General features: G+C 43.2%; 1 protein-coding gene across 1 annotated transcript in view; it reads left to right on the top strand.

Annotated features, from left to right (window-relative positions):
• The first annotated feature begins 432 nt into the window (after nucleotides 1-432).
• HSD11B2 (hydroxysteroid 11-beta dehydrogenase 2) overlaps nucleotides 433-23,950 on the top strand; it is a 93,235-nt gene continuing 69,717 nt past the window's right edge. The window contains exon 1 of the mRNA XM_077455720.1: nucleotides 433-1,053. Within this exon, the coding sequence (XP_077311846.1) occupies nucleotides 708-1,053 (346 nt within the window). The 5' untranslated portion in view covers nucleotides 433-707. The remainder of the gene's footprint in view (nucleotides 1,054-23,950) is intronic.

The raw sequence follows: 23,950 nt of genomic DNA, 5'->3' as shown, positions 1-23,950 counted from the left end.
TGGCAGCTCTGATCCAGAGAACATTTTATAACAAGCTGGTGGTACACCAGACGATCAATTGACTGGTGAACCACCAGCCTGCCAATAAATGGATCGAAATTCAGCCTGTGCCCGCTGAACCATGTATGGCCAGCTTTAGTCCACCTTTTCATTTCTTTTTTGTGAAAAGGTGAACTATCCCTTTAAGAATACATACGTGAATCTTTTTTTAGTTCTCGTTTTAGTTTAGTGACACTCTAACTGAGCAAAAAAGACTCATGTCATCTCCTATTTTTTTATTTCCAGAGTTTATCGTTTGTGAAAAGAGGAGGAGGAGGAGAGAGCACCAGGCAGGATCTCCTAGGATCATCATATAGGTAACCAAATCTTTTCTGCTGTCCTTGGAATCACAGAGGTTGTAATCAGCGGCAGCTGCACTCCTGCATTGTGGTTGTCAGCCTGCTGGCAGGAATGAACAGAGATCTCCTGGACAGGAGCTCCAATAATCCATCCCGCCTCTGACAACCCCGTCCGAGAAGTTTGTGTGTGCAAATAGAGGAGAGAAAGAGCCTGGAGAACTCCTCTATTAACATGAAATCATTGGAGTACAGATTACAAGTGGCCACTCCCTCCCTTCTCTACTCTCTGCTCTTTTATAAATAGCCTGCTAGTGTTGTGTGTGTGATTGTGTGTGTGTGTGTGTGTTTACTGTACACTCCTTGGACTTTATGCACAACTTCTGTTCCCTATACTCATTGCTCTGCCCATCTCTGCTCAGTGCCCACTGCCTGCCTGCTATGGAGCTGTCCACATCACCCTCCCTGGTGGCTTATGGCTCTGTCTGGCTCTTCTTCTTCCTCCTGGTTTTTTTCAAATTTTCCCATTCTGACATGGTCCTGACCCCGGCTCTGCTAGTGTACTTCTTCCTGCTGGTGCTGTTTGAGTGGTTCTGCCACCTGTACCTCCCCATCCTGCTAGGAATGATTCTGCTCAGTTCGGCATGCTGGTATGTTCTGAGCATCGCATCCCCCAGGAAAATGCTGCCCGTGGCCGGGAAAGCCGTGCTGATCACAGGTAAGTGCTCTACACACACTTTACTTGTTAGACTTACCATACAAATGACAATCTTTGTACAATCAACTTTAGATCTGCCAAGACTATGTCATAGGAGGACCTACCTATAATATCCAATCAATTTGTATCCAACCAGGCAGGCCCTTGTATTACACATTTGTTTGGTAGAACTAAATATTTTGTAATTCCATGGGACTTTTTAGGCAACCAATCTTGACATTATATCATTTTTATTATTATTATTATTATTATTATACTTTATTATTATAATACACTATTTATATACCGCCAACAGTTTATGCAGCGGTTTACAATGTAGAGGGGGGGACAGCACAATTACAGTACAGTTTAATACAGAAGGGACAGGAGGGCCCTGCACATTACGTAATATATCTTTTGTATCTTTTATGTTATATATTGTTTTATGATATACTGTCAAGATTGATTTGCCTAAAAAGTCCCATGGAATTACAAAGTATACATTTGGCACACTTAAGCCCCATACACACTATCAGATTTTCTGCAGATTTTTTTTTATTTTTATTTTCCCCTTCAGGTTTACCAAAACCATATAATATGAGGTCAAACCTTATGAGTAAGGATGAGCTCCGGCGTGTTTGCACACTCCACGTGCAGAGCCCGCCAGGAAGTCGGCGCAGTGCTGCGCTAATCACAGGCAGTGAGACATTGCCCCGATGCGCGTCTGCAGAGATCGAGAAATGTCTCACTGTATGTGATTAGCACAGCGCTGCGCCGACTTCCTGGCGGGCTCTGCACGTGGACCATGCAAACACGCCAGAGCTCATCCCTACTTAGGAGTTTCAATTTGTATGCAATCAGTCAGGTCCTTGCACTACATGGTTTTGGTAAAAGTCAGCAGAATATCTGATAGTGTGTATGGGGCTTAAGGTTGCATTCACACACAATCACAGGCGGAATTGCCGTGATTTCAAATGGCTGCAAAACGCAGGACAGGATATGCGATGCCGTTACTTCTAATGGCACCGCAATTGCGCCGTGATTTTGCGGCGATTGTCGCATGGAAATTTGCATTGCAATCACGACAAATCGCAAGGCACGACAATCATGACAAAATCACGGTGCAATTGGGGTGCCATTACAAGTAATGACATCTCAAACTTACCCCGCGTTTTGCAGCCATTTTCAATTGCGGGATGGAATTGCAGCAATTCCACCCGCAACCAAGTGTGCATGCAGCCTTAGAGGGATGTTGGCAGCAGTTTGCTTGTCCTTTATTTCCGATTCCTATTTTTAAACAAAATATTGTTGGTTGATCTAAAAGTGGTTGTACAATCAGATTGTAACTTGTGTGATGAGCTTTAGGCAGAAGACAAAATTCTGCACTGATGCTGGTTAACTCAACTATACTAAAATGTATTCTCTATCCTGAGCATAGGGTGACTACATAGGATTCAGATGTCATCATCCATATAGCCCATACCCTGTGTGCTTGTAGTATTCAAACCTGTCATTTCAAAATGTAATGTCACTGTAGTTTACATCAAATCCTATGTATGTACATTTAGAATGTTTGTAATTAGATTTGTCATTGATCAGCACGCTGCACGTGGCTTTGTATATATGTTTCAGCCAATCAAAAGTGGGGGTGTGACAGCCAAGTGATTCCAGCGTTATGCTTGATAGACAACTAATAGAGAGAATTGAATGGGTTGCGTTTGGCAGCTGTACTGCCCACTGAATGTGACTCGGGGGTATCGTTTTTTTGTCTTAGCCATGAAGCAAAGTATCACGATCATGGATGTGTATATTTGTAGACGTGTGTAGTAGCTGGTTGCATGTAGTTATTTAGGTGGGTGGTCAGGAAGGGGTAAGTAAAACCGCAGCTTGACCACCTGTTTTTACCACCTCCAAGGTCAAACTGAATTCAGAAGTCTGTGTATTCTAGCCCCTCCATTGAATCTAAACCCTAGATCAAAATATATGTAGTATTATGTAATATTTATGTAATATATATGACAGCTTACCATTGGAAATGAGAGCTGAATTTGTTGTCTAATTCAGTGGCTCTCAACCTCAGTCCTCAGATACCCCCAACAGGCCATGTTTTGGAACTTCCATCAGATAAAATAGCTCTTATCAATACTATGTCATTAATATTGATTTTCAGCAGCTGCGCAAAGCAAAGGAAAACCTGAAAACATGGCACGTTGGGGGTACTTGAGGACTGAGGTTGAGAACCGCTGGTCTAATTTCTGGGTTTTTAAATATATTTTCACCTGGTGATACGGCCAGTAACACACTTCCTCTGCTAGGGTGACAACACTTATGCTGCATACACACGACCGGACTTTTCGACAGCAAAGGTCCGATGGAACAAATCCGTCGGACAATTTGATCGTGTGTAGGCTCCATCGGACCTTTGCTGTCCAAAAATCTGATGGACTTTAGAAATTGAACATGTTACAAATTTTTTTGCCGGAACCCCCAGTTCCTATAGAGAAATCCGCTCGTGTGTATGCTAGTCCGAAGGACAGAAAACAACGCTAGGGCAGCTATTGGCTACTGGCTATGAAAAAGCACCAGAAATGTATAGGTGTGAATCCTTACTGTACTGTATCTGTGGAGGAGCAGTGTTGTCACCCTAAGGCTGGATTCACACCTATGCATTTTTAGTGTTTTTTGCATTTTGCAGATTTGCACTACAGAATGTGTTCCATAGGAAACCATGTTAAATGGACTGTAGTGCAAACCTGCAAAATGCAAAAAGCACTAAAAATGCATAGGTGTGAATCCAACCTAACACAGGACTTCAGATTACTCCCCCTCAACTCCATTACACAGGGGAAGGTGAGCTATCAATCATAAAAGATCGCTGGATGGCTGATAGCATTGAGATACCAGTTTTATGCAATGACACTGGATTTCTGACAGGACCAGCAGGTATATTTCTGTAAGGCCTGGTTCACACCTGTTCATTTTTTTTTTTTTTTTTTGTGTATTTTCAGTCTTGCAGAAACACACTACAGTCCATTTTTAACATGGTTTACTATGGATGTAGTTCACATCTGTGCATTTTATGGAAATGACCAGGGACTTTTTCTGGTTTTTGGTTTCATAGACTTCAGTGGATCCAAAACATGTATTGAAAAACGCAAAATGCACCCTGCATAGGTGTGAACCAGACCTTAAAGCTGAAAATGTTCTTAGACTGAAAAAAAGAAAACTAATGCAGACACCATAACTAAGGGCTGGTAAGCTGCACTATATTACATGTTTGTTCTTGGGTTTAGATATACTTTTAATATTTTGTTAATGAATTGTGGTAGTATGAAGTACGGTGAAGTGTAGAAACCCATAGCACCAATTAGAATTCAGCTTTCCTCATTTTATGTGCCTTAATAATGATGGGAAAATATGGCTGATTAGTTGTGCCATGTTCAGTGCTTTTGAATATGAGGGGAATTTATCAAAACTGGAGCAAACAGAATCTGGGATAGCTGTGCATGACAACCAGTCAGGTTTTTTATTCAGGTTTTTCAGTTAACCTCCCTGGCGGGGATCCCGAGTCTGACTCGGGTTGGGATTTTAGTTCCACGAACAATAACCCCGAGCCAGACTCGGGATCACATCGCTGGATACAGGGAGAGGTTACTTACCTTGTCCCCTGGATCCAGCGATGTCCTCCGCGCTTTGTGATTGAGCTGTCCTCCGCTCGATTCACACAGTGCCCGAGTGCCGCCGAGCTCCATTCCCTGCGACGTTACGGCGCACAGGAGCGGAGATCGGCGCCAAATTCAAAAAAGTAAAGACACACAAAACACACAGTGTTGTAATCTTACAGATTACAGTACTGTATAAAAAAAATTACACACCCCCTTTGTCCCTAGTGGTCTGTGCAGTGCCCTGCATGCACTTTTATATTATAAATACTGTTTTTTCTCCCTGGAATTTGGAGATTGTCCATAGCAACCAAAAAGTGTCCCTTTATGTCAAAAGTGATTTTACACCAGCTAGAAAACAGCAATAATAAATTATAATCACTTGCAGAATTGAGCGATAGCGATTTGTGGGGAAATTCGTCATCAAAACACTAAATCTAATGACAGCGACAATTCTGCAAATGAGCAAATTTCAGTGTTTTAGGATTTGATTATATTATTGAATAATTTTTATTATTATTTATTATATTATAAACTTTATCATACCCGGGATGTCTGCTAGACTCTGGTTTGAACAGATTTAAGAGGGTTATTCCTAAGAATTACAGGACTACAATATAAAACGCCAAATTTCCATGCAAAATAATTGTACCGCTTTCAGCACCAAAAACCAGAACTAATCATACTGCCAGGGAGGTTAATCTTTAAAATGAAAGATAGAAGCTGATTGGTTGCCATGCGCAGTTGCTCCAGATTCTGGCTTTTCCAGTTTTGATACATTTACAGTGCCTTGCAAAAGTATTCACCCCCTTGGCATTTTTCGTGTTTTGTTGCCTCACAACCTGGAATTAACATGTATTGTTTTTGAGGATTTGCATCATTTAATTTACAGAACATGCCCACAACTTTGAAGATGTGTTTTTTTTTTAATATGAAGCAAACAACAATTGTGGAGCCACCTTTTGCAGCTATCACAGCTCCAAATTGCTTTGGATAAGTCTCTATGAGCTTGCCACATCTTACCACTGGGATTTTTGCCCATTCCTTCTTGCAAAACTGCTCCAGCTCCTTCAAGTTGGATAGTTTGTGCTTGTGAACAGCAATCGTTAAGTTTGACCACAGATTTTCTATTAGATTAAGGTCTGGGCTCTGACTAGGCCATTCCATCACATTTACATGTTTCCCCTTAAAGAGGAAGTAAACCCTGATGGGTTTACTTCCTCTTTGTCTCTCTGCAAAGGTAAAGCATAATGGGCTACTATGCATCGCATAGTAGCCCATTATGTGTCACTTACCTGACACAGGAGCCAGTGATGTCACCGCTGTCCCCTGTAGTCCGGAGCATCCATCTTCTTCCGGGTATTGCTGCTCTGGCCACTCACAGCTCTGGAGCAGCGATGACGTCACTCCCTCGCATGCGCACGGGAGCCGCCACTTACGGCATATGCCACTTCTAACGGCGATAGTGCGCCTGCGTGCCGCTGTCACTGTCTTTTAGTAAATATCTCCTAAACCGTGTAGGTTTAGGAGATATTTCTTGGACCTACAGGTAAGCCTTAGTCTAGGCTTACCTGTAGGTCAAAGTGGTTTGTAAGGGTTTACAACCACTTTAAACCCCTCCAAGTGTTGCTCTAGTAGTGTGTTTGGGGTCATTGTTCTGCTGGAAGGTGAACCTCCATCCTAGCCTCAAATCACACATCAGTTTTGCTCAAGAATATCCCTATATTTAGCACCATCCATCTTTCTCTCAACCCTGACCAGTTTCCCAGTCCTGACTGCTGAAAAACATCCCCACAGCATGATGCTGCCACCACCATGTTTCACTGTGGAGATGATGTTCTTTGGGTGATGTGATGTGTTGAGTTTGCGCAAGACATAGCGTTTTCTTTGATGGCCAAAAAGTTACATTTTAGTCTTATCAGACCAGAGCACCTTCCTCCATACATTTTGGGAGTCTCCCACATGCCTTTTTGCAAACTCAAACATGCCATTTTGTTTTTTGCTGAAAGTAATGTCTTTCTTCTGGCCACTCTGCCATAAAGCCCACCTCTATGGAGCGTACAGCTTATTGTCATCCTGTGTACAGATACTCCAGTCTCTGCTCTGAAACGCTGCAGCTCCTCCAGGGTTACCTTAGGTATCTGTGCTGCCTCTGATTAATGCCCTCCTTGCCCAGTCCGTGAGTTTTGGTGTGCGCCCGTCTCTTGGCAGGTTTGCTGTTGTGCCATGTTCTTTCCATTTGGTTATGATAGATTTCATGGTGCTCCTAGGGATCATCAAAGATTTGGATAATTTTTTTTTTTATAACCTAACCCTGACTTGTACTTCTCAACAACATTGTCCCTTACTTGTTTGGAGAGTTCCTTGGTCTTTATGGCAGTGTTTGGTTAGTGGTGCCCCATTGCTTAGGTGTTGCAGCCTCTGGGGACTATCAAAAAGGTGTGTATATGTAATGACAGATCATGTGACACTTAGATTGCACAAAGGTGGGCATCATTTCACTAATTATGTGACTTCTGAAGGTAATTGGTTGCACCAGAGCTTTTTATGGGCTTCATAACAAAGGGGGTGAATACATACGCAAGTGCCAATTATCAGTTTTCTTTATTTCGGAAAAATTGTTTTTATGTATATACAGGGGTCAAGTCCTGGGGAAAAAAGTGTGGGAACTCCCACCCAAGATCCACTCACCCACCAAAAATAATAAAAAAATGATGCGCTCATACGCACGAACGATTCAAAATTGGTATTTTTCATCTAATTTTCGTATTGTGTGTATGAAGCTGAACTGTTAGTAAATAAAAAAAATCCTCAATAAACATAAATACAGTAATTCTCTGAATAATCAGCATTCATTCAATTGTGCTTCCATGCAAATGTGAACATCATGTTCTGATCTTTATTGGGGAATTTTATTTTGTATATAGAGTGTTTATGTGGTGAGTTTACACTTTTCATTGAACAAAGTTTGGATAACACAGGGTTAAACAAGTCATAAATGAACTGCACATTATCTGGACAGAATGTTTGGGGAGATAGTGAGATAGTGATTCCTGCTTAGGAGATGTATGTTAGCTTGGGGGGTTGCAAACTCTGCAGGGCTCCAACACACACTCGCTGCTATTCCAACCCTTCACATATTTCCACAGAAACTTCCCTCCTGGCATTAAACTTTGCCAGGTATTGTGCTCAGCTTACCACCCCAAACTGATGTTCCTCCCTCAGCTCACCTCTTTCCCTGCATGTCCTGTGAGCAGAATAGCTGTGCTCCTCCTCTGGGTTCTCTCATCCTATGGCACTGAAGATAGAGGAGGGGGGGATTCAGCGGGACACACAGAGCAAGTATGCAGGAGACTGGAGGGGGGAAGATGAGGAGACAGAAAATCAGAAGGGGCCGGCGGGGAGGAGCGCATCATGAGAGGTATGACTAAATACAATCTCTTAGCAGCAGGGACCTGATCTACCCATCTGCTAGCTGTGATTGACAGGTAGATCGAAGCAGAAGCTGTCATGGGCCCCCTACTGGCAATGCCTGAATGGTCAGATGTGCGGCACTTACTATTGCGAGCTGTGTTGGCAGTTGCTGGTGTAGCACATGCCACACAGCTCGAATGCTTCAAAGTCTTGCAGGACACGGCTTCTGAAGGGAACTGAGTTCCTGTTGTGGAAAAAGTACAGGAACTCCGTTCCCATACGTTCCCGCAGGACTTGAGCCCTGTGTATATATTTTTTTAATTTTACTTCACCAACTTTTATTGTTGGTGAAGTCTATTGTGTTATGATCCATCACATATAATTCAGATTAAAAAAATTAATCAGATTAAAAAAAAACATTGAACTAAAGGCTGTAATGTAACAAAATAGGTAAAAAGCCAAGGGGTGAATACTTTTGCAAGGCGCTGTATATAGTGTACAGTATGTATTGAATTCTAGTGGTGACTTATTATAAACTACTTATGCATTGCATGGATCATATTAGGACCAATTAACTAATTTGATGAACACATCCTATTAGCATGTTCTGTTTTAGTTATGTAATTAGGGATTCCTAAATATGCACAAAGTAGAAGTGGAAGCCTATCAGGAATTGGCTTTCAGTCAAATATAGTAGACACAGTAAGGGCCGGTTCACACTGCAGGCGATGCGAGGCGACACCGACTTGCCTCGCCGCGACCTGCCGCGACCTCAGCGGCAACTTGCAGATGACTTCTGTATAGAAGTCAATGCAAGTCGCCCCGAGGTCGCCCGAAAGTAGTACAGGAACCTTTTTTCTGAGTCGGAGCGACTCGAGTCGCTCCTCTCAGAACGGTTCCATTGTACAGAACGGGGGCGACTTGTAAGATAGCGGCGAGGCGAGTCGTGTCGCCTCGCATCGCCCGCAGTGTGAACCGGCCCTAATGATATATGGCTGCTCTGATTGACAGTTAACAATGGCTATTAGCATTGTATTGGTAAATAAACCTATTTATGTTTTTTATAATTATTTTTTATTTAGGTTTATCTAACACAATTATGAACTTAGCTAACCTCCATGGGTGATGAGTGCCCATGCAGCCAATGTAGCAGTCTTGGGATTTAAAATCCCTGGTCTTCTCCCTCTTTCTTCAGGGCTTCTGGGATGGATCAGAGCAATTCTGATTGGTCAGCTCCAGCACATGCAAGTACAGCAGGGACCAGTGGGATGAGGAGGGTGTAGGATTTTATTTCACTTTTTCATTTTTATTTTTTTTCTGAAAAAGTGAACGTACACCATGGAAGCCCCTATTGTTTTGTCCAATCCGCCAGGTGAAAATTTGTTGACCAAACACTTGCATCCAATCAGATGCAGTCACTGTTTGGGTATTCTGACAGCCATGAGTGCCGTCTGTCAGAATACAATAGCCTGCAGCTGGAGATGCATACATCTGCTCTGTGTAGATTCTTCTGCTCTGTGAATGAGGGAATCCGTTATTTTGTTCAGGCTACATGATAGAAATCTTAGTATATGACCAGCTTTTCCTAAACAACCCATTCAGTTTGTATCTATCCAGGCAGGCCATTGCACTGCATAGTGGTTAGTTAAGGGCTCATTTACACCCCAATCCCAAAGATCGGTGTGAGGTTACGCATACGTGCTTGTGTTTGTAGCCCATTTTTTGGCATCATTTTTTCTTCTTCTACTGGTGCGTTTGTGGATGGGTCTTCTCACCCTGCACATACGCATTCATCAATGCCTGGGACCAGGCCGGGCCACGTTCATGTGAAAGTCAAACATTATGGCAGTACCCCAGCTTAGAGATGAGCCATACACTGTGTGCAGTAGTTGAATTGAACAGAGTTCATCTGTTAAGCATGCTGTTCCATGTTACTACACACTTTTTTGCTTGATGAATGTTGCATTAGGGAAGGACACTGCTGAGCCCGTGCCCTCTCCACCAGTCTAGCGTACCTCTGCCACCTCATTCCTAGTGACAGAATGGGGTGCCACCCTGACACCTAGCGTGGGTCTCATGCGCCCTCTCACTTAACTCCTTCGCTCTCCCGCACCATGTGGCTAGGTATATGGGGTCTCCGTACCATGGGTTTGGTCTCAGATAATTTTAGGGGGACCGACTGCTAGGGAACCAGGCCACCGACCGCTTTTGCTAGTGCAGGACCTGTCACCTTCACCAGGTACCATGCCTTTTGACCGGCTGCTATACACTTCCCATCAGTTTCTGGTTACCCGTGTCAGCTAATCTCTTGCTCTGACTGTTCTGATGAGTTAACCGTTTGTAGTGACCGTGCTCCAGTACCCCATGTGTGCTTTACAGGCCCTGTTCTTCTGATACCATATTCTACCATGCACCCCTTGAATAACTTCAGACCAAGTTTAGAAAGGCGGGAAGTCAGAGAAAGGGGTGCAGGGCTTGGTACGGCATTGGCATGCTTCAGCGTTCACAACGTGGAGCTGTGCAGGCTAAAAAATGCACCATTTGCAGGTGCATTCAGCTGACGGAGGGACACAGAGCAGACAGGGGCATGTGAGTGTTGGTGACACAGGCATTCCCAAGGCACGTTTACTTAACATCAGGCTGAGCATTAATAGCAGTGGCAGTTGCTGGACTATTTGCTCAGCAGTGGGTGCATTTTTGACAGTACCTCTGCATTTGTGCTTAGCACTATGGTCAGAAGGGGAGGTACAAATGCCTCAAGAAACAAGGGCTTAAAGGGATCTCCCTCAGGCTCTGAGGACCCTGCCTCTGCATCACAATCCACCCCTGAAATGCCTAGGGAGGCTAGTCAGAGTGAACCATCGGTTTTGTCAGGGGTTGCAACTGCTTCCTACATTTCAGCCCCTGTCTATATTACTGAGGAGATTTTCTCCTCAGCCATGATTGGATTGGAGGAAAGGTTAGCGGCTTTAATCGCATCTTCCCAGAATGGGAGAAAACGCATAAGGTCCCCTTCTACCACCCAGGACCCTCAGAGGAACAGTGGGAGGGGAAGATGAATTCCCCTCAGGGGACTGTGAGGAGCCAGATGACTCCTCTTCTGAGTGATAAGGTGGGGAAGGATCATCTTCAGCTTCACAAGCTGAGAAATTGCTGGTGCAATCTCTTAAGCCCCATACACACTATCAGTTTTTCTGCTGTGTTTTTCCTTCAGGTTTACCAAAACCATGTAGTAGAAGGGCCTGCCTGATTGCATACGAATTGAAACTTCTAAGGTTTGACCTCATATTATATGGTTTTGGTAAATCTGATGGAAAAACTCAGCAGAAAAACTGATAGTGTGTATGGAGCTTAACTGAAATGGTCTGCTCCACATTTAAGCTACCTTTTAACTGAGTCGGTTGAAAAGCCCACTTTTTGTTTGGGTTCACTAAAGCCTTCTCATGCTTTACGTGCCTTTCCTGTTCATTCATTGCTGGCATACCAGAAATTGATGCTGCTTTATCCTCTGTGAATAAAAGTTTGACTTGTCCGGTTGACAATGCACAAATACTTAGGGATCCAACCGATAAAAAACTGGAATTCCTATTGAAAAACATTTTTTCTTTGGCAGGTTCGGTAGCTCAACCTACAGTGGTGGCAATTGGGGTATGTCGATCCTAGAGAGACCACTTGAAACAGGTGCTCAAGGTCATCCCTGAGCAGCAGGCCCAGGATTTAGCAGCGCTGCCAGGGGCTTTGTCTTTTGCAATTGATGCGATCAGAGATTTTATTCTTCAGACCTCTTGTTTTACGCTTGGGTTGGTGCATATGTGTAGAATCTTATGGTTGAGAAATTAGTCAGTCGAAGCACCATGCAAAAAACTCCTGGCTGGTTTTCCTTTTTGCGGGAAAGGCTGTTTGGGGATGATTTGGACAAATATATCCGAAAAATATCAAGTGGGAAAAGTACTCTTTTGCAAGTTATGAGAAGGAGTAAATGTCCCTTATTTAAACAAGCTCCTTCTCCAGGGCCAGGTTAATCAGCCTCCAGGCAGTTGCGAGGGCCTCCACCATCAGATTCAAGAGGTAAACCTCAAGGTCAACCCCAGGGACAAAAAGAAGTCCTGGGGGAGGAATCCTATAGAACACTAAAGCCTATTTATGAAGGGGTGCTCTCGCTCGCTCGAGTGGGGGGGGGGAGACTTCTGCAGTTCTCAAGGGTCTGGCAGGAAAAGTTTCGATACAGATGGGTGGTCTCCACAATAGCTCTAGGTTACAAACTAGAGTTCCGAGAATTTCCGTCTCCTCGTTTCCTCAGGTCAAACGTCCCCAAAGATCCAGAAAAAAATTCTCTCTTTCAAGCATTAGACCAACTTTTGTCTCAAAAATTAATCATGGCGGTGCCCATGAAGGAGCAGGGGTTTTATCCAAACCTTTTCACGCTGCCAAAACCAAATGGGGATGTCAGATCCATTCTAGATCTCAAGTATCTAAACCGATTCCAGAATATCCACTCTTTTCGCATGGAATCAATCCGATCTGTTGTTTCCATCCTACAAGGAGGAAAGCTTCTAGCATCATTCGACATCCAGGATGCATACCTGCATGTTCCTATTTTCCCCGCTCACCAGAAATTTCTGCGTCTTGAAGTAGAAAAACGACATTTTCAGTTTGTAGCCTTGCCTTTTGGTCTAGTTACTGCACCTTGGGTGTTTACAAAAAAAAGTATAACAATTATAGCATACCTAGATTACCTGCTCTTGATAGACCAGTCGGTAGCCCGCTTAGACCAAAGCATGGTCACCACAGTTAACTACCTGGAATACCTAGGTTGGGTCCTCAACCTAGAGAAATCTTCTTTAAATCCATTAAGAAGACTCAAGTATTTGGGTCTGGTCATAGATACAGCCCAGAAAAGGGTGTTTTTACCCCAGGCAAAGATCAGCGCAATAAAGGAGCTGGTTCACCTTTGCATGAGGTTCTTGGGGAAGATGGTGGCTTCATTCAAAGCACTTCCCTATGCTCAGTTTCATTCAAAACTGCTACAAAACAGTATCCTATCTGCTTGGAACAAGAAGGTCCATGCGCTAGATTTTCCAATGCGTCTGTTGCCGAGGCGTGCCAGAGCCTCAGTTGGTGGAGGATATCCAAGAATCTGCAGAAGGGGAAATCCTCCTTACCAATTACTTGGAAGGTGGCAACAGATGCCAGCCTGTCAGGTTGGGGAGCAGTACTGGAAGAAGTGACTGTCCAAGGGAAATGGTCCAGGATCGAAAGGACCTTGCCCATAAACATTCTAGAGATTCGGGAAGTGCACCTAGCCCTAAGGGCCTGGACATTCAGGTTGTGGAATTGTCCTGTCAGAATTCAGTCCGGCAATTCCACAGCAGTGGCTTATATCAATCACCAAGGGGGTACCAGAAGTCATGCAGCCCAGGGAGAGGTAAACCATACCCTAGCCTGGGCAGAAAAGCATGTGCATGCATATCGACAATCTTCATTCCAGGGATCGAGAATTGGCAGACAGACTACTTGAGTCGCCAGCAATTGTTCCCGGGGGAATGGTCCCTTCACCACGACGTCTTCTTGGTTAAATGCCAAAAATGGGGGGGGGATCCCGGATGTAGATCTGTTTGTGTCCAGGTTCAACAGCAAAGTCGACAACTTTGTGTCAAGAACAAGGGATCCACTTGCATGCAGTACAAATGCGTTGATGACCCAGTGGGATCAGTTCTCACTGATTTTATGCATTCCCTCCTATTCTGCTGCTACCATGGCTTCTTTGCAGGATCTAGCAAGAAAGGAAGTCAGTGGTGATTGTGGCCCAGAAGATCTTGGTATGCAGAGATTGTAAAGATGGCAGTAGGGGACCCATGGACCCTACCATGTCCAGACCTGCTTTCGCAGGGACCAGTGTTCCATCTTACCTTACAAACGCTAAATTTAATGGTTTGGATATTGAAACCCACATTTTGAAGAATTGTGGGCTTGCAGGCTCAGTGATATCTAAATTGATTAATGCAAGGAAGCCAGCTTCCAGAATCATGTATTACAGAGTCTGGAAGGCATATGTTTCCTAGTGTGAATCCAGGGGTTGGCATCCCAGAAAGTGTGTCATAGGTAAAATCCTTGCCTTTCTGCAAAAGGGGTTAGAGATGAAGCTGGCCTTGAGTGCTATCAAAGGCCAGATCTCAGCCTTATCAGTGTTTCAATGACCACTTGCTTTGCATTCTTTGGTCTGTAGCTTTATACAGGGGGTAACGTGGCTTAATCCACTGGTTAGGTCACCCCTGGACCCTTGGGACTTGAATTTAATTCTGTCGGCATTACAGAAACAACCTTTTGAGCCGATACGACATATTCCCTTGGTCCTTTTGACAAGGAAGCTAGTTTTTCTGGTAGCCATATCTTCTGCAAGAAGGGTATCAGAATTGGCTGCTCTTTCTTGTAAAGAGCCATATTTAATTATTGACAAGGATAGAGTAGTATTGCGTCCTCATCCTAGCTTTCTGCCGAAGATGGTTTCAGGTTTTCATCTAAACCAGGATATTGTTCTACCTTAATTTTTTCCAGAACCCTGTTATATGGAAGAAAAGTCGCTAAATTCTCTGGATGTAGGGAGAGCAGTCAAAATCTAATTTGGAGGCGGCTGCTCAGATTCATAAAATTGATGTTTTGTTTGTGTTGCCTGAAGGTCCTAGAAAAGGACAGGCAGCGTTGAAATTTACTATTACTAAGTGGATTCGGCAAGTAATTATTCAAGTTATGGTTTGAAGAGGAAAGTTCCACCTTTTCAAATCAAAGTGTACTCCATGGCTCAAATCTCCAAGGCCACAACTTAGTCTTCAGTCCATACATTCACCAGATTCTATCAGGTGGATGTAAGAAGGCATGAGTATATCACCTTTGGTTGCAGTGTGCGGCAGGCAGCAGTATAGTTCTGATTGTACCCTATTTTTGTTTGTGTCTCCCTCCCCTCAGATAGCATTGCTCTGGGACATCCCATACAGTAACTACTGTGGCCCTGTGTCCCATGGTGTACAATAAACATCTATTGGCTTAACATCACATCCGTACATTTTTCAACTATGGTTCTTCTAGAGGTTTACTAGGTGTTTCTTTAAGCAATGAGCAATTTCTGCCTCTCAGCTAAGTTACCACTGACACCAGTGCTCTTTTCAGCTCTCTGTAAAGTGCGGCATTCTCACTTCCCATGAATTACCAATGTAAAGGCCATTCTTCCTACTGACCACCAGTGTAATTGGGACCTTTTCCACTGACCACCAACCTAAGTGCTTCATTCTTCTTGGACCACTGATTTAACATAGAACCTCACTGACCACCAATATAAGGAGGCACTTTTCCACTGACCATCAATGGTCTGCATTGCTTCTCAGACAATTCCTTTTTTTGTTAGGATTTTTTTAGGAATAACCTTTTTAATGAAGGATATGGCACAGTGACGATAGCCAATGAGAACATTTAAACATAATACTGTAGGTATGGTGGTATACTTAATGACATGGAGTACAATCCACAGAGAGTAACAATTAGCATGAGCGAAACTTGAACAAAAAAATGTACTACTTGCAGCATTAACGGACTCAAGCGTCCACCTGGGCAGCTTCTCAAATTAGATCAATACAGGGGAAGAGGAAGGAATCCAACAGGGTATCAACGTAGTCTTAGCCCCTGTACACACGGTCGGAGATTTCCACAACCAAATCCGTCGGATTTTGCCCGTCGGATTTTGCCCGTCGGATTTTGTCCGTCGGATTTTGCCCGTCGGATTTTGTCCGTCGGATCTTGTCCGAAACTGTTGCATACACACGGTCGGACAAAGTTGGCGAAAAGTCCGATCTTTCAGAACGTGATGATGTAATTTTGTTACGATGGGACTACATTTAGGCTAGTAGCCAATAGCTTTGATGTAGTAATTCGATCTGAGCATGCGTGGCACTTGGGCCGATCAAAATTCTCTACACATGATCGGAGTATGTCCGATCGGACCAGTTGGTCGGGAAATATTTCCAACATGTTGGAAAATTGGATCCGACGGATATTCCGACGGAATCAGTCCGATGCATACCACACACAGTCGGATTATCTGACGGATTCTCCGACCGTGTGTACAAGGGCTTAATGGGAACTAGGAAAAATGCTTTATTCCGTGGAATTGAAGCTAATTTTGTAGTCTGGTTTAGTGTCATATTAAATGCCATGTTTTCCAAGGTAAAGTAGGAGAGAAAAAGATCACAAGAAGTAAAGAGGGAATGATGAGAAGAAGAAAAGGGGGGAGAGTCAGCCCAACGCGGTCTTAGGTGAGTGTTTCAAATGCCTACTGGCTTAGAAATTGCAATTAATGACTAGGGCCAGTTTGGAAGGAGACCAATTACTACTGTGTTGTAAATGTAAACTTCATGCAGATAGCAAATGTACAAACCACTTAGCCATTGTGCAGATCTGTGCTAATGGATTTTACTAGGCCAACAAAGGTGTTTATGCTAACAGGTTTGTGATATGGTAGGTTTAACATTCAGCGAGTATATTTTTATCAGGCCAACATTATCATTCTGCAGGCCCACAAGTAAGGAAACTAAGGCCAACCTTAGGTGCAGTATGGCTATATTGCTGTTGATTGAAGTGAACATGGGGGAAGGATTGGATAATTTTGATATGAAGTTATATAGTAGAATTATGAACTCCAAACTCAGATCTTCAGAATTGTGTTGTGCTGCAGCAGAGCTCAAAGCCTTTAAAAGCTCATGGCCAAAATCGAATGCTTTGCAGAAGGCATCAAGTTTTATTTAAAACTGACCACTCCAGCAGCTAAAGCTCACCTTCACTTTGGGCATCAGCTGCTCCATTAAATTCCAGGAGCTAGGGAAGAAAGTGTTGTGAAAGCTCTGTCTCATGTGGCAGCCAATCACAAAGCACCAGCACTGTCACATGAGAGAGAGGGGAGTGAGTCATGTAATCCTCCTATCTGGAAGTACCGGATATTTGCTTTCACTCCTTGCAGTGAACAAATCGGTTAAGGGAGTGAAGGGAAAGAAGGAGGGGTAGTCATTACCACGAACCTGTTACTTTGAGCTGTCATACGCATATTTGTCAGTAAATTATCTTTGTACGTAAGAGCTTTTGCTCATTATCAGCGACTCATTATCAGGTTTATTTAATAAGGCAGTACAATCACGTTGTACAAAGGGCAGTGACATGGCAAAGAATTAGATCTTATATGAAAACTGAAACCTGGTAAGTTGCTGTGAGTGGCTGTTCCCTGGGCATCAATGCTTTATTATTTAAAGTGACTCCGCCATGAGAAAAATATGGGATCTGCCTGTTGCTAGCTCTCCTTGAAAAATGCTAGTTACATGGCTGTGACTTTTGAGTCACCAAGTCCAGAACGAGCATGCTATATCTGTTCCAGGTCAGTGACTCAAAAGGCATTAAAGCCAAAGCCAGGAAACAAATACACTCAAAAGGGAGGTCAGCAATGGCAGCCCACTTGATTTACTTATGATAGAGTTGCTTGAAGAATCTTGATTTTTGTCAATAGGACACCCTATACAGCCAGCAATTCAAGGAAATTGGAAGGCAGTAACTATAGGAGGTTATAACACATGATCCGTTGCTACTCTTAAGCCCCATACACACTATCATATTTACCAAAACCATATAATATGAGGTCAAACCTTAGGAGTTTCAATGTGTATGCAATCGGGCAGGCCCTTCCACTACATGGTTTTGGTAAATATGAAGACAAAAATCAGCAGAAAATCTGATAATGTGTATGGGGCTTTAGTATGTGGGTTTTTTTTTGTTTTATACAATACAATCAAGGGAGTTTAATTCTTTCCTTAGCAATGAGAAATGGAAAAGGAGGTACATCTATACACTGTCTGACTTGCTGCACACATGATAAATGCCCTGAACCTGACCTTAGATTGTCCCAAAAATTCACTAAGCAATCCTCTGTACGGCCTCGTCAACATGTGTTCTTCTTCAATTACATACTGATCCCCAACACTTTGGCCAATATTTCTTACAATGAATGCATAAGAATGCATTCTAAAATGACTTAACTCTTTCACTAATCCTGTGTTCCATCCCAGCTCTATGTAACTTTATGAGACCCTGGTGAGCTATGTTTAGCCACCACAACAGATGAAATCTTTAGCTGCCTGGCTTTGAATAGTAAGGGGCAATGTTCCAACATCAGCTTCATACTGTAACTCTTACATAACGATCATCTCTCAAGAGAATTAAGGCCTTTTTTGTAACACATGCTGAAAAGGAAAATAGAAATAAACCATGCTATAAAAACAGAAGGCTTAGTAGACTCGGGTTTGTACAATCTTGCTTAGCTGGCCAAGGATTTTTCTATGCCCCACTGGAAATCTATGGAAAGTGAGAGGTTTGGCTGTTAAATCAAACCTCTAGAAGTTTATGCATGATGCCTGCTTTGAGCCTTTCGGTGTTTCATTAGAGTAGGCAGCGTGCTATTAAAGGTCTTTTTTAAAGGTACTTAACTTGTTATGTATGTGACTGTGATCAGCAAAATGTAAAACATTTACCATTGTCTTATAACTTGAGCAGGGTTTTATAAATCTTAGATGCAATTTGAAGTTTTACATTTAAAGCTGATGTTTTGATATGGCAATTTTTACATAGTTACATTGGTCCAGCTTTTACTGACATACGTATGTACACTATAGTGTCAAAAGTATTGGCACACCTGCCTTTACACGCACATGAAATTTAAAGTGGTTGTAAACCCTTACAACACACTTTGACCTACAGGTAAGCCTAGATTAAGGCTTACCTGTAGGTCCAAGAAATATCTCCTAAACCTACACGGTTTAGTAGATATTTGCCGAAAGACAGGCACACTGAGCGTGGCACCGCCAACGGCGAATATGCCGCGCGTGTCGGTTCCCGTGCACATGCGCGGGAGTGACATCATTGCCGACCCACGGAGAAGATGGATGCTCCGGACTACAGGGGACAGCGGTGACTTCGTTGGCTCCTGTGTCAGGTAAGTGACACATAATGGACTACTATGTGAGGCATAGTAGTCCATTATGCTTTACCTTTGCAGGGAATGAAAGAGAAAGTAAACTCATCAGGGTTTACTTCCTCTTTAATGGCATCCCAGTCTTATGCCCTGTACAAATGGTCTGACTTTCCGACGGAAAATGTGCATTTGGATCGTGTTGTCAGAAAATCCGATCGTGTGGGATCCATCAGACTTTTTCCGTTGGAATTTCCGACACACAAAGTTTGAGAGCTGGATCTAAAATTTTCCAACAACAAAATCCAAACGTTTAAATTCCGATAGTGTGTAGACAATTCTGACTGACAAAGTGCCACGCATGCTCAGAATAAATTACGGGACGAAAGCTATTGGCTACTGCCCTCTTTATAGTCCTGTTGTACTTGGTTTACATTGCCTCGTTCTGAATGATTTTCAGACAACTTTGTGCGACCGTGTGTATGCAAGACAAGTTTGGGCCAAAATCTGATGGACTTTGTCGTCGGAATGTTCGACCGTGTGTACAGGGCATTAGTCCGTAGGGTTCAATATCGAGTTGGCCCAACCTTTGCAGCTATAACAGCTTCAACTCTTCTGGGAAGGCTGTCCACAAGGTTTAGGAGTGTGTCTATGAGAATGTTTGACCATTCTACCAGAAGTGCATTTGTGAGGTCAGGCACTGGTATTGGACAAGAAGGCCTGGCTCACAGTCTGCTCTGTAATTCATCCCAAAGGTGTTCTTTCTGGTTGAGTTCAGAACTCTGTACAGGCCAGTCAAGCTCCTCCACCCCAAACTCACGCTTATACATGTCTTTATGGAGCTTGCTTTGTGCACTGGTGTAGAGTCGTGTTGGAACAGGAAGGCCAGGAATGCCATTAAAGTTCATGAGCATGTAAAGGCCGTTGTCCCAATACTTTTGACAATATAGTGTATGTGCCATACCTGTGGGATCCACTTGTAAGCTGGAAATCACTGTAGTAGGCACCACCTCACCAATTATTGATGATCGCTTCTGGGTCCTGTACCAAGCCGCTGCCATGCTGCTTACTGAACACATTCCACCCCATCCAGTTAGAGTTCTTTGGGTTTAATCATAGGATGGGAGCAGAGGAAAAATGCTTCCAACACCAGATCAGTTTTAGTTTTTTATCCACATGGACTTTTCCAAGCTAACAGAACATTGATCTTAATACTTATCCCAGTTTTCCTTTCCTGACATGCTCCGTGGCAACACACATATGGGTAGATCCTGCCCACCCCCAGCACTAATAGGATCCTTAGCCCTCGTTCACACCAGTGCAATTTGTCATGTGATTTAACAGTTCCAAATTGCATGACAAGTGGCACCCCATTGCACAAGCGGCACCCCATTGCCAGCAATGGAACCGTTCAAATTGCTGCAACTCATGTCGCAGCGACTTTGAAAAAGGTTCCTGTACTACTTTTTTTCTGATTTCATTGCGACTTGCATAAACGTCTGTTAAACAGAGTCACAATGAAATGAGAGGTGCAAATCGCCAAATTGCATTGGCCTGTGGCTTTAAAATTTGCCCTGAAGTAGTGCGAGTTCAAAGCTGCACCAGTATGATCCAGGGCTCACTCGTACATTGGAGTCTACCATAAGCCTGGTGTTATATAACTAGTTCCCTATGACTGGGAAAAGTTGTGCTGCCACACAATAGTGTGAAATAAGGGTATGGATAGAAGACAATGTAGCTGCTTGAAGATTGTTTCAGGTGAGACTTGACATGCTACTGATCAAGATGCTGAGAAACTCCTGGTGGAGTTAACTGTTACTCCCTCCAGTGCTGATAACCCCTTGAACTTGTAGGCTAACAATGTGATATTTTCTATCCAAAAGGCTATGACTCTGCTTAATCCTCTAGAGCACAGGTGGTAAACACAAGGCCCGCACAGCAGCCTCCGGCCACTACCTCTTTTTCTCTGCAAGTATCCAAAGCAACAAGGGAAAACCTCCTCCTCAGTCCCGCGAGCGATGCGGCTTTGTAGTAGCGCATGCATGGCCAGTCTCCATGACAATAAGAGTAAACATCTCCCCTCCGCTCTGTCTCCACCCCTGCCTCAGCTTTGCGTCTGCCTCCGATGCTGCTCTGTCTCTCCGCCTCCCCAGTCCCTCCAGCTAATGATTGCTGACAGCTGTTTTTTTTTGTTTTTGTTTTTTTTTCCCATCCAGCGGGCTGCATCCTGAGGGCGGACTTTTTAAGCACTTGTGTTGTTGGAGAGACCATGTTGTGCTGCTTATTTAGTACTGATACTGAACACAGAGATCCGCCCTAGAGGGAGGTACTAACTTATAGCCCAATACAAATGGAGGGAGCCGCCTATATGGGGAGGTACCAGAGCTGGCCCAGGTAGGAAGGTAGGAGAGAGTGCAGATGTGAGGAAACTTGGGGGGGCCCATGTGGAGGCAGATGTGTGCAGAGGTGGGGGGATGGGAGGAGAGTGATGGGTGCAGAGGTCAGAACCAAGGAGGAGGGGTGGAAATGAGATGTTGCATAGTACACTCCTAACCCCTCCACTCTGTACGTAGCGAAATCCTGCACTCTGCATTTGCGCAACCCTGACCTCTGTACAAAGTGCAGTCCTGACCCCCACACGCTGTACGTAGCGCAATCCTGACCCCTGCCCTACAGCTACAACCGGCCCTTTGAGCGTAACCATCCTGCCGATGCGGCCCCCCCAATGAATTTGAGTTTGACACCCCTGCTCTAGAGCCATTATTTGTTCCTGCTGGGATGATGAAGAGATGACCTGAGGATCAGATGTCAGTCGTAGCATCAACCTCAGAGTTCTGCCAACATCTCAATGGCTAATTTCCTGAATGCCTCCAATTAGGAACATAGGCTAAACTATTTTCTGCTTCATGTGAAACTTGGAAGCCACTTTAGGGAAGAATCCCAACATAGGGATCAGTGCCACCCTGTATTCCAGGAAGGTTGTGAAGTGGCGTTTATTTTACAAAACTTTTATGAAAAGAATGCAACAGTGAGGTTAGAGAGGTAAGCAAAAATGGTGTAAATAGGTTCACCGAATAGAGAATGTGGATCGGGAAATGGTCGGCAGAACTTTTTCGGTCATGCACAATCGGCTGGCTTCTGTCAGACAGGATGCAGTACACACGGTCCAAATGTTGGGCGGTTTCTATTAAACTGGCCGATTGTCACCTGACAATCGGCCTGTGTGTACTAGGCTTTAGAGTGGACTTCGATTTATGAGTGAGGATCCTATTAGTGTGCTAACATGGAGACATCAGGGAAAATATCTAACATTTGATTTGTTGGGCAGACACAAGGTAATGCTTAAAATTTGATATAAGAAACATAAATACGGCCATTGTAACCTTGTGTGTCATTTAGGTGTAAACTAGGTGATATTGCTTCTTTAGTTATGGTTTTAGCTTTGGTTTTGTTCATGGTGATCTCACGTGTAGACCGTTGTATAGCAGCGTTATCACTTGTTTATGGCATGCAATAACAACCATGTTCTTGAGTTCATTGGTCTTTCTGCCAGTGTGAACTGGAAAAAAATCAGCAGTATTTATATACAAGTTCTTTGAAAGCAATTACAGGTGGCTGTCCTTGGAGTCTATGACATTTGACACGTCTATTGAAACCGCACAATATATATTATAATATTGTCTGTTTTTATAGCAGCTGAAGAGTTTGTTGCCCTACTTGAAATATTGCCCAAAGAGCCTACAAGCCTTACAAGGGTGTGCTATGACCTACATTGTAGTTACTGAGGGTTTCAAGGTGCAGAACAGGTGGAGTCCTGGAATTGGGATACAGTTCAAGCTTCGTAGATTTAAAAGCTTGTTAAGATGTGGGAGTATTATGAATGAAGAATGAGCAGGGTGAATTTACAAAGACCGGTGCAGCAGAAAAAGGACAGTATGAGACTAGAATTAAATGTTAAATTCCATCTTTTTTTGGAATTCCCATCTCCGATAAGAAGAACAAATGCTATACTACGGTAGTTTAAAGCATATCCACACCTCACATAATCAAAAGGGAATGTCATTAGAGACTACAGAAAACATGTCTTCAGTCAACAAGCCCAAGCCAGGAAGCAGACCCTGTGCCACAAGCAAGATATGGCCATTACTTTGTACATTTTATAATTGTCAACTATATGTAGAACAAAATGTTTAAAACATTATCTTACTTTCATTGAACTAGCTGATACACTGATTTATTGCACATGTGTATCTATTGTTTCTTCAGTTTATTTATTTCTTTTTTAATATGTGTATATGTGTATATGTGTGTGTGTGTGTGTGTGTGTGTGTGTGTGTGTGTGTGTATATATGTATATGTATATGTGTGTGTGTATATATATATATATATATATATATAATGAAATTAGGTTAATGTAAGGTGTGTATACATTTAAAAAAAAAATCTATGTATATCCTGTATTTATCTATCCTTATCTGTTCATTTAATATGCAGACTTTGTATCTATCACATTGGTTTTGTTTAACTGCTCTTTCACACAATGCAAATTTATGAGCTAGCGGAGTCAGTCCAAACAATGCACTGCCTATGTGAGTCAATACTTTGTAGAACCACCTTTCGCTGTAATTATAGCCACAAGTCTTTTTGGGTATGTGTCTACTAGAGGTGCACATCTTCACTGGCCTCGAAATTCGATTTCATTACGATTATCATGTCAACGATTTGATTCTATTCGATTCCGCATGCATCACGGTTACAGCACAAGTGTGCATGGTTTTCATCAAAAAAAAATCAAACAGTCAGGAGAAATCCATTTTTTTATTTTATCTGTTCTTAAAAAAAAACA

The sequence above is a fragment of the Lithobates pipiens genome, unplaced genomic scaffold, assembly GCF_037356315.1.
Source record: "Lithobates pipiens isolate NorthernLeopardFrog02 unplaced genomic scaffold, aLitPip1_a1.2 Scaffold_10, whole genome shotgun sequence".
NCBI lineage: Eukaryota > Metazoa > Chordata > Amphibia > Anura > Ranidae > Lithobates > Lithobates pipiens.
Note: the sequence above shows the minus strand (reverse complement) of the source record. Positions and strands in the feature narration are given on the sequence as shown.